Source organism: Balaenoptera ricei, chromosome 6 (genome assembly GCF_028023285.1).
Source record: "Balaenoptera ricei isolate mBalRic1 chromosome 6, mBalRic1.hap2, whole genome shotgun sequence".
NCBI lineage: Eukaryota > Metazoa > Chordata > Mammalia > Artiodactyla > Balaenopteridae > Balaenoptera > Balaenoptera ricei.
In genome coordinates, this window is record NC_082644.1 from 89,769,659 (window position 1) to 89,780,906 (window position 11,248).

At 50.7% G+C, this 11,248-nt stretch overlaps 1 protein-coding gene across 2 annotated transcripts in view; it reads right to left on the minus strand.

Annotated features, from left to right (window-relative positions):
* The window catches only part of GABBR2 (gamma-aminobutyric acid type B receptor subunit 2), a 347,953-nt gene extending 337,416 nt beyond the window's left edge, over nucleotides 1–10,537 (minus strand). The window contains exon 1 of one of the 2 annotated variants that reach the window (XM_059925145.1): nucleotides 10,217–10,537. In XM_059925145.1, coding sequence (XP_059781128.1) covers nucleotides 10,217–10,537 — 321 coding nt within the window. Of the gene's footprint in view, nucleotides 1–2,500; nucleotides 2,577–10,216 lie in introns of those variants that run through there. The other variant, XM_059925146.1, reaches the window with a different exon arrangement.
* Nucleotides 10,538–11,248: the final 711 nt, after the last annotated feature.

An 11,248-nucleotide genomic window follows, 5' to 3' on the forward strand; every position in this document is an offset into this window, starting at 1 on the left:
AAGCGGCAGCTACTGACAAAACGTGCCACTTGCTTTCATAGGAGGAAGATAACTCCCATATGAAGATGCTGTTTCACTTTAGTATTTAAGCAGCAGAGATCAAAGTCAGACCATCCGATTGAAATCCTAGCACACCACTTGGTCGGTTGTGATGTTAAATAAGTCACTTAACCTCTCTAAGCCTCATATGTAAAATGCAGACAATAATAGCACCTACCGCATCAAATTGGCGTGAGAATTAAATAAGTACTTGACATAGGACTGACCCGTGCTAAGCGCAGGATAAAGGTGAGTTACTGTTGTTGTAGTCTCTTTTCTTTCACCTACACACTTGCAAATAATGTTTCCTTTACCTTTTCCTTTTTTAAATGACAAGATTAGAAGCTCTCCAAAGGCTTCCCAACATTTCTAGAATTCAGAGTCCAGCAAGGAGGTCAGAAGGGTCAGTCCGGCCCTGAGAGGACACTCTGTGGAGGGACAGGCTAGCCAATTCTTCGTCTATCAAAGGCAAGGCGCTCTGAGCCGGGCTGGATGGGAGCATTTGCATGGGCTCTGATCATACGCCCTGGAGTGGGCTTCCAGGTCCCTGTCTGCCAGTTAAATCCCTGAAACAATTCTGGGCATTCTCAGAAAAGCTTCAGTGAATGGGTAGTTCCAGAACCAAAGCGATTTGGACAACATAGTGATTATTATAAGGATGGCTGTTGCTTTCAAAATCAGTTCCCTCTGAACAAAGTCAAGTGGATCATGAGCAGCGTGTGAAAATGTCATTTTCTCTCTGCCACCTCCTGACCCGACGCCACGAGAGCAGCAATAATGCAGCACTCCACAGTCCTTCTTTGGCTAGATTTTATCTGAATGGTGACTGAGGATGTCCTTGTCAAATGGCAGGTGGGGGGGGCGGTTCTGCTTCAGCCAGCAGCTGTGGGACATGGGCACTGATGAAGACAGATGAATCCATTTACTCAGTAGTTTGGACCTACCACTAATTTTCTACATGACAATTACACTTCATCCTTCCAGCAATGTAGACTGTTCAAAAAAGACTGAAAAAGAAAGTTGGCAAAAAAAGAACATCCCAATCAGCCCCAAAAGGTGTCACAATGTTCATGCCCTTTACTCAAGCAAAATTCCCAGACCTTCAAACATCAGCTCATAAACAATTTACTCTTACTTTGCATGTGATTCTAATAAACTTGGTTATCTGATTTGGGCTCCAGACCAAAACCAGGTCAGAGAAATAGTCACTCCAGACTGAGGTTACCCAGTTCCTGAATCAGTCCTGACCACGGAAGGATAAAGAGCAGTAGCTTCCAGCCCAGGAGCAGGGCACCTGGAATATGTCTTGTTGTTCAGGGGATCCCAGGACACCTCTTTATTCACTATACTCAGACCTGCCACTAGATCACCTGGCTCACCAATGCTGATGACTCGGCTTCATTCCTACAGTGTCTACTAGGACGAGAGCCCAGTCCAGTCTCTGTGGCTCTCACAGTCCCTGGAGGTGGGAGTGGGGTATCAGAACCCGATTCCTACGCCCACTAACTGCCAGTTAGAATATTGCTCCAATAAACTAATCTCCTAAAACCATAATGCTTGTCAGATGCTGGAAAGTATTTCTTGCCCAGGTTTTGATGTTGGAGGATCTTGGAGGATGCTGTGTATGTTTGTCAGGGGAGAAGAGACTGACATTAGCTTTGCACAAAATCTTCTGTTGGAACATCCAACAAGTACCCTTTTCCCTCTGCACTCCACAACTACTGGGCCCCCCAAAGCACCAAAGTACGAATAAAGAGCAAGCAGAAAGCTCACCCCACATGGCTTGGCATACAAAGCACTTCCTCAATTTGTTACAACTACACCCATTAAGCTCTTAGAATCAGAGAGCTGAGCTTCAGGCTTTTAGATCTATTTGTTTGTTCAATAAATATTTATTGAGCTCCTGCTCTGTGCCTGGCCCTGAGATACTGCCTGGAGGGGCAGAGGTGTGCACAAGGGACCCAGACACACCCCATGCCTGCCGTTGCAGTGCTTACAACAGAGCAGAGATCCTCATTCAGTGCTGCAATTCATAGAGGAGCAAAGACTTAGCAACTAACCTAGCACCAGCACCTAGACTGCCGAGGTCTTAGCAACTAACCTAGCACCAGAACCCAGACCGCTGACCCCATCTGAAGCTCACACTTCCATGGTTTCAGCCTGGCACACCTGCTGTTTCCTAGAAAGGTACAGAGAGGAAGACATCTCACCAGCCTCACTGCACATCATTATATAAGCAGAGAGGATAAGAATAAAATAAAGGAGGAGATGAATGCAGATGCTCACTGGGCAACTTATGCCATTTAATTTTCTCACCTTCCTAGAACCAAAATAAATAACCAAAAAAGTCAGCAATAAGAAGCCGCTTACATTTCATTCCCAAACAACATGGGGAATGACCAAACAGGTGCCTCCAGAAGGGGTATGCCTTCCCCAGCATCCTCCCCTGACCCCTACCTACCACGGTTAGGTGACCAGCGGTTAGGCCGTGAGATCCTCAAGGGCAGGGTCCATGTCACATCCATCTCTGTATCCCAGAGCCTAGAAAAGGGCCTGGCAGAAAATTTTCTCCATCAGCGCGTGCAGAATTAGGACACTGAGGCAGAAATAGGTGGAGCTGTGGCAGCCATCTAGGTGGGCCACTCACGTCTCCTTTAAAAAGAGAACCTACAGGACAAGTGCCAACAGGTAAGCCTTCAGCTGTAGCTTCAACATCTGTCATAGTGTTTAATTAAGCCAAGGACACATTCTTCCCAGGGAGCCTGCAGCCAGTGACTAGGTTGCACAGGGATTCTAGAGCCTGGCTCTTTTGGTCTCTAATATGTGACTCCTTTAATGGGCAATCTTTGCTCTGGAGCACCCCCAATGGGCTGGCCAAGACTTTCTGAGACTCTTCCTCCCAACTCTCCTTCCTTCCCCTCTCCTCTCACAGGTGTCAGAACAGCATTGTGGTCTGAGGGTTTCCCTACCTCCTCTTTTATCTTTCACTGGTATTACCCCCAAGAACTCTGGCACTTGTAAATCCATCTTGGCATGTACTTCTTGAAGGACCCCAAAGGACAAGTGTCCAAGACATCCATATGTTCCTTTACACATCCCAGCCTCCTTTCAAGTTAAGTTGGTCAATGACTATTTCTGGTCAATGAAATATGAATAGAAATAATACATGTCACTTCCAAGTAAAGATGGTCAAAATCTAGTGTGCCTTCCCTGTGGATTCCTTCCTACTCCCCATCTTCTTGAAGCCAAAAGATGGAAGAGTGACAACACAAGAGCAGCCTGGAGCCCTGTGTTCTCACTTGGAGGAGAGCCTCCCAGGAGGCCCTGACCCTCACTGGATTTGGATGAACAATATATAAATTTGTGTCAAGCAACAGAGATTTCAGGATTTGTTTGCTAATGCAGCATAGCCTAGTCCACCCTAACAAAAGCTCTATATCCTCTCTATATATTTATTTAGCACCTCTATTTTCACCCCTATCTTACACTTCCAGCTTGTTCATTTCCCTGTTGAAATCTCACGTCTCTTCATGAAGAAGTTGATGATCCCACAAGAGGGGAGGCCAAACACATGAACAAGAGCTCTTTAAAGATAAAGGTAGCGAGCTAACACTCTTGGCCCAATACCTAGTTCTAAACAGGCCCTAGTGTGTTATTCCACCCACCTTCTACTGGGTGCCTGGCTAGGTCTGAGGAATTGGTCGGGGGCAGGCATGGCATGGCCACGGGTATTTCCCTCATAGCAGGGAAGTTCAGGGGTTGTTGCTGGTGGGACCATGTGGAAGGCAGCTCAGCTTGATCCTGATATATGGGGTCCCCTAAGTCCTATGGTGATGCGGAGGTGGAGCAAAGACCCTGGCGAAGTGATCCAGAGAAACCAATCTATGGGAAGTTAATTCAGAAGGCAGATTCTCATTTATTCACTTATAGTTCAGTTCAGCAAACATTCACTGATGCCCACTGCATGTAAAACTACTGGGGAATCGGACCAGCCCTGCCCTCACAGAGCTACAGTCCAGTGGGGGAGAAACAGACAGAGATGGCTCTGACACACAGCAAAATGTAAGATGTGCTGGGAAATACACATGAATAAAGATCTCGTGCTCGCATCCTCTCTCTCCGACACCACTCTCAGCAACGCAGCATTAGAAAGCAAGATTACAGATAACACGGCTTTACATTTACATCATGTTTTGAGGTTCCACATCCATCATGTTTATCCCTATTACAGATCTGTGAGGTCAACATAATCATCCCCACACGGTACAGGAATAACGAGAAGAGTGACAAAACAGCAGTGAATATTTACTGAGTATTCACAGTGTACCAAGCACTGAATTACTTCACCCGGATGGTCTCATTTGTTCCCCACACCTTATCAGGCAGTTAGTATATCAGCCCCATTTTACAGATGAAGAAACAGAGGCAAAGTGGCTTGCCTAAGGTCACCAGGCAGGTACGTGGTCCCCAATGGGGATACAAACCCAGGCCCCCTGACATGCTAAGAAGCTCAGCTAACAGGTGCTTGGAGCTGGGGGTGCTGAAGGGTCTGGTTTTGTGCCCAGCCTCATCCCCGCAGGGACCCTCTCCTCGTTCCCCTGCAGTGCAACTGACTTCAGTTACTATCTTGCCTGCCAGATACCCCCGCTCTCATTGCTCCCCCTCTGCTGCCCCTCCCGCCCAGTCAAGCCTCAGAGTGCCTCCATCCCCTCACACTGCCTCTCCATCTCTGCTCAGGCCCCAGTATCTCCCCCTTCAACTGCTACGATAGCTTCCTGGCTTTTCTATCTCCACCCTCTCCTGTCTACCATTCAGCCTCTACATTCCTACTGGCCTTAATCTTGTCACATCCATGTCTGAAAACCTCCCACAGCTCCTCACCACTCCAGAATAAAGTCCAAACTTCTTGACACGGCATTCAAGGCCTTTCATACCTACCACCAGGCTGCCTTTCCCTCTACAAACCCTGCACTCAGGTGAAAACATAACAAGTCAGTGCTCCCCAGACACACTTCACACTTTGTGGCCTTTATCCTTTGATCCTGGGGATCCTTCCTAGGATCCAACCTCCATCTCCCTGAGCCCACACCTCTCTGTGTCAACATTATATTCACCCTTCCAGACTCATCTTGACTTCTTCTCCAGGAGACCTAGATGTGAGCTTCCCTTTCTCTTAATGCCCCTGGCATCTATTGCTTCTTTCTTGAATTTAGCATTCCCCAAGTGGATATCTGTGATCAGACCCACCTGGCATCCACCCCCCCCTTTAACAGCCTCTGATGTACTTCGAGGAATCACCTCTTCCCCACTCTGTATTTATGTGGTTGGGTGGGGCTGGCCTCACCTCCCTCTTCCTCTATGAAAGGCTGGCGGATATCCCAGGCCCGTCAGTATCATGTTATTGGTTCCGGGATAGACACATGACCCAACTCAAGCCAATGAGAGCTGAGCTTGGAATTTTTGCTGAAAACGTCTGGAAAGAAACACTCTTCTTACTGGAGTTTCTAAACTGGGAGTGTGTAAACCTGCAGCTGCTAGGGGCCATCTGTACAGCCAAATGGGGAGAGCCTGACTGAGGGTGAAGCCAAACACAGAGGAATTCAGAGCCAAGAGACAGAGAGGGACTGGATTCAGCCATACCTGAATACAGCCCACTCCAGGATTTTTCAGCCACATGAACCAGTTAAAATTAGGTTTCTGTCACCTGCAACGAGGTTCCTAAGCAATACAACTACTAAGGGTGAGGTACCATGCAAGACAATGGGGTATAACCACAAAGATGTGAGCCTGATTCTAAAAGAGCTCATTTTCTATCTCTTTATTTCTAAGAACGGCTATATTGAGATACAATTCACGTACCATAACATTCATTCTTTTAAAGTCTACAGTCCTATGGTTTTTAGTATAGTCACAGAAATGTGCAACCATCAAGACAGATTACTTTCTACCTTGCATTGAAAATGGCAAGCATGTGCTTGCTCTGTTCTCCCCTGTGCACCAGCTCCTCTCCTGAGCCCAGTGTTGGGTTTACTCCTTTCTGCAGTACCAGCAACTGCAGTAGGTGCCCAACGGCTACTAAGCTGTACTCAGACCTCCTGAAAAGCTCGGCCTCCATCCAACAGTTGTTTAGGTCCTCTCTAAAGCACAATGAATGAGAGAACAGATATTTGGCAAAACCACTCAAGAAAAGGATGTGCTCACCAATCACTAGGTTTTCTCTGGGTTTTCCAAGCTGGATCCCTGCAACAGTGTAGACCTCCTGAGAGGTGCACACCTGGAATGTGCTCCTTTGGCTCCCTGAACTTTTCCCAAGTTTATTACAGAATAATTTAAAATAGTAACAAGGGGGAAACATATAAATCCAACAGTAGGGGAATGATTTAATACTTATGGGGCACCCATAGGATAGAATAGTAAATAGCCACTAAAATTCATCTTTGCAAAGAAGATTTAAGGACATGGGGGAATAACCATGCTATAACATTAACTGAATGAAACAAAATATAAAAGGGTGCATAGAGATTTCAAGTACACAAAATAGTAAACACCAGCAACTGGAAGGGAATAATACTAATTATTAGATGCAATTACCTTTGTGTAGGTGGATTATAGACAATTTTTTTCAATGTTTCTCTACAATTTTCTATTTTTCCAAAATGAATATTACTTTAATCAAATCAGAAAAGCCGACATTATTTTTTAACTCATCCCTTGGTTATTATTTACTTTTATTAATGTGGCTACCAAAGAATGAGAAACAATCACATGAAGAACATTTCTGAACCTGCAAAACTTTTATGAAAAAAAAAGACACTGTCCCTCAGAGTCTTTTAAACAAACACATAAGTAATGTAATCTACCATGTTTACCTTTTAACCTTGACTGCCAGGAGGCTCAGAGCTAAAATTTAATTTACAAAAGTGCAGTAACCATCTTAGCCCAGGTTCTGGGTTCAGTAACTTCCATGCTTCTATGTGGTTTCTGATGCTTCCTTTTATCTGTTTTTTCAGTTGTCTTGCTTGTGTTTTTATATACTCAAATCTTCCTTGGAATACATAAAGAAGTATTTGCTGATGTGATTTGAGGTACACCAGAGAAGAGAGGTCCTGCCTAGCAGATGCTCTGCTGGGATGTTTCATTTTTACAAACACATGGCACTGAGTGGGGCTTTGAAAGCTTTATTGCTATTCTAATTACAGGAGAGGGGCAACTGAATAAGTGTGTGCAGGAGGCTCCTTTATTGAGACAGGCTAGTCCCAATGATCAGATCAACCCACGTCTTGCTAAATCTCCATCTCTTTGAAGACTGTGTGGACAGAGGTCCACCCTGGCTGCCCACTGTCTCTGGTTATTGACTGACAGCAAATGTTAGCAAAGCCAGCCAAAATGTGTTCACCACATCCGTCCTGCATTCAAGTCTACAGACAACAAGTGACACACCCAGCAAGTGACTAGGGGGTAAACACAATCCATAAAGACATCCTATCTGAATAAAACAGGGTCCAGACACTCTAACACAAGCCCCAAACACTCTTTAGATCACTGTGGATTTTGCTGCAATTACCCAGACTGATGCTTTACTTCGGCTTAGAGAGAAAGGTACCTGTACTCTAAAGATGGACCACTTGAAAAAATTAAGTATTATATCACCTGGTTGTTCTCCCAACCGTGACACTTCATGGCAAGAGATAACATATTTATTTGATTGTAAGCCAAGATTCTTTTTTTTTCTGGTGGTAACTTCACTGAGCCTTCATGAGATTTCAGAAGTGAGCAAAACAAATAAGCAGTCTTAATATTTAGTTGTGACCATTTTATCACATCTGAAGTCACAATGTCTTACTTGTGAATCCACACCAGAGGAAAATGAAGGCAGGAAGGCAGGAAACATTTATTTAGTGCTTACAGCATGCCAGACAGAGCACTGGCCGCTGCACCTGCCAGCTCAAGGCATTTTCCATTCCAGCCTGTTATCTCCCTTAAGCATCACAATACCATCCTGGGGAGTACATATCATAGTCCCAGTTTTTCAGAAGTGGAAATCTAGGCTTAGAGAGATCAATACCTTGCTCAAGGTCACCCACAGGGAAGATACTAGGTTTCTGACCAGAAGCCAGGTCAAAGCCACCCCAAAGCCCATGCTCTGTGCCCCTTCAAATGGCGAGATATGCTTCCCTGCTTGCGTGAGGCTGAGATTATACCCTCTGCCCTCCTTGCCCTGAACTGAAGTGCCTTCTGACTGCCTCATCCTCTTGACTTTAGACCCCCTCTCACTCAGAAAGTCATCAAGACACACTTGAAAAATAAAATATAAAAGCATCAACCCACACCCTGAAATTGAGCACCCTTCCCTTTGCTGCCACTAACAAGCTAATACGAAATCTCTTTCAGGGAAGCTTTCTGAAGGGAATAAATTGATGGTGAAAACATTATGCAGCTGACAATATTTGGTGATGATGCAAGCAGGGCTGCCCTGTCCATAAATGGTTTTGTCTGCAAAGAACCGGCTCTCCATGTCCTTTCCATTAAAAAAAAAATAGATATAGATATAGATATAGATAGATAGATATAGATGGAGCAACAGAGAAAGAGTATCCAGAAGACATGGTTCGGTATAATTGCATTGCCCTCTCCGTTTATGTGTGCCGGGCTACTACCCCAGAGAACTTGAAATGTTCTGGAGAAGACAGGAATGTCATTCAGAAATGATTCCACACGGGTTGGCTCTGCACAGCTCCCCAGCTTACATCCTCCCAGGGCAGAGGAAGCTTCTCTGCTTGCAGCAGCCTGCGTGCACCGCCACCAACTGCCACCCGTTTCTTCACCTTTTATTTACAGCGCAGAGCAGCCTGGTTCATCAGTGAAGGGGAGAGGCGGGGAATAAGATGCAATCCAGATTTCTGTTCTTTCTCCGGGGACCAAAAAAAAAGGAGGGGGGGGGTCACACAGAGAAGGAAGTGTAACCTAGGCTGCACGATCAACGCGGCAGCGCGACCCTCCTCTCAGAAAGGGGTTTGCACCAGGGCTCGAGCAGAAGAGCCCAAGGAGCCCCAGGAAGCCGGGTCAATCAAGCCCAGCGCCTCGGCCGGGCTTTGGCGCGGTGTAAGAGGCGCCAACCGAGCGTACTGCACAGGAAATCACTGCCCCCTTCAGGCCGCGTCTCAGATGCTGCGGCCGGAGCGTAGGGGCTCCCTCAGTCCGGAAAAACTCGCAAACCCGACCTCGCGCGGCCCGCGATCGCTCCTCTGAGCCCCCTCGGCGCACCCCAGCCCTCGGGCGGGCGGTGAAGGTGTGCACTGTTGCTGCAGCCGGAATGCAAGCTGAGGGTGTGAGGAGGGGGCTTGGGATGGAAAGCTCTCGGCTCTTCGGCTCCCCTCAGAGAAGGAGGCAGGGAGGGCAAGCCGGGTGCTGCGCTCCAAGTCCGTGCTTCAAGTCTGCGCCCGGGGAAACTGCGCCTGCAGGCGCCCGGCCACCAGCAGCGGCGCGGCTGCACACCCTCGCGCGCCCGGGGCGAGACCTGATCAGGGCACTCCCTGAGCAACCAGCCCGAGGGGGTCTCCTCAGAAAACCGCTCGGGCCATAGGCAGCGCCGGGTACATGCAGGCAGCAGCGCTGCAGAGCCGGCCGCCCCACGCCGGCCTGAGTGGTACTGGCTCAGAGCTCGTCCAGCCCTGCTGCGCCCTCCAGCCCCTCGGGTCCCCGAGTCCTCCGGACCTCGAAGCACAGCTCGGCTTTCCTGGGGCCGAGAGCAGGCCCGTGGCCTCTCTAGCCCCGGATGGCCCAGTTTAGAGTCAATGCGCCTGTTCTTCCCACCTAGCACTCCACAGCCCCACAAGCGGGACCTGGGCAGGGGCGACCACTGCAGGCTTTTGGGGAGGTTCAGTTACCACCTTCTCCACTCCTTCTCTGGGCAAAGGAGACCCTAGTCTTCTATCCCACACCCCACAAGCATACACACACATACAATCCCAGAGGAGGAAGATGTTCAGCAAATCTTGGTACCGGCTGTGCCAGCCAAGCCCGGCGGGACCCAGAGGGTAAGCACTGAGCCCTAGCCCGCGCGGTGCCCTCGTTAGGCTCAATCAGGGCTCTGCTCATGGGCCGAAGCTTGCTTCTGTCCAACACGCCCTCCCCCATCGCCCCCACAGCCCCGACGGCACGGGCGGCCGACACTCACCTCGGTGTCGTAGAGCCGCAGGTCGAGGAAGTAGGGGCGCAGGAGCGACTCGTTGCGGATCTGCTCGATAGCCAGTTCCACGGCGGGGAGCACGCCGCGCCCGATGCTGCCCTTGGCCACCTCCTTGGTGAGCGGCATGAGGCCCATGATGGAGAGCGGCGGGCTGCTGGGCGGCGGCCGGGGGACACCCCGCGCCCAGCCCCAGGCCCCGGGCGCCAGCGGCAGCAGCAGCGGCAGCAGCAGGAGCAGCAGCAGGCGCGCGGGCGGCGGCGGCGGCGGCGGCGGCGGCCCGGGCTGCCCGGAGCTCGGCGGGGAAGCCATGCCGCGCCGCGGGCTGCGGGCGCCGGCTCACTCGGCCCGCATGGCCTGGCCCGGCCCGCCGCCCCGCGCCAAGCTCTCCCCGCGGCGCCCGCGCAATGGCGCCGGCCCCGGCTCCGGCTCGGGCTCGGGCTCCGGCTCGGCTCAGAACGGCCGCGGCGGCGGCAGCAGCGGCGGCGCCCGTGACGGATCAATCACGCCGGGAAGGGGTGGGAACGAGCGGAGTGCGGGAGGCGGGGAGCGAGCGAGCGAACGCGGAGAGGGGGGCCGGCGTCTCCGCGCGCGCCTCTCTCCAGCGCGGCCGCCCCGAACCGGGCCGCCTCCGCTCGCCCCCGTGCACGCTCTGAGCCGCTCTCCCGCCGGGAGCCGCTCGGCGGCAGCCCCTGGAGCCCGGCCGGGGGAGGGCGGGCGGTAAGAAACGCGGGAGGCGAAAGCGAGGCTGCTCCGCGGCGGCTTGGGCCGCCTCCGGGGACAGGGACGGGCCGTGCGCACCGGGGGAGGGGAGGCACTGGCGCTGCGGCGGCCGCGGGGAGGACCGCCTTCCCAGCACACGCACACACGCGCCCCCGGCCCTCCGCCGCGCGGGCTGCCCGCGACCGCCCGGGACCTGAGGGCCCGGGTACAGCGGCGGAAGGAAAGAAGACGGCGTGCTGGCACACGCAGTGGCCGCCGCCGCTTCTCCGAGCGCTTCCTGTAGCACCCGCACGGTGATTT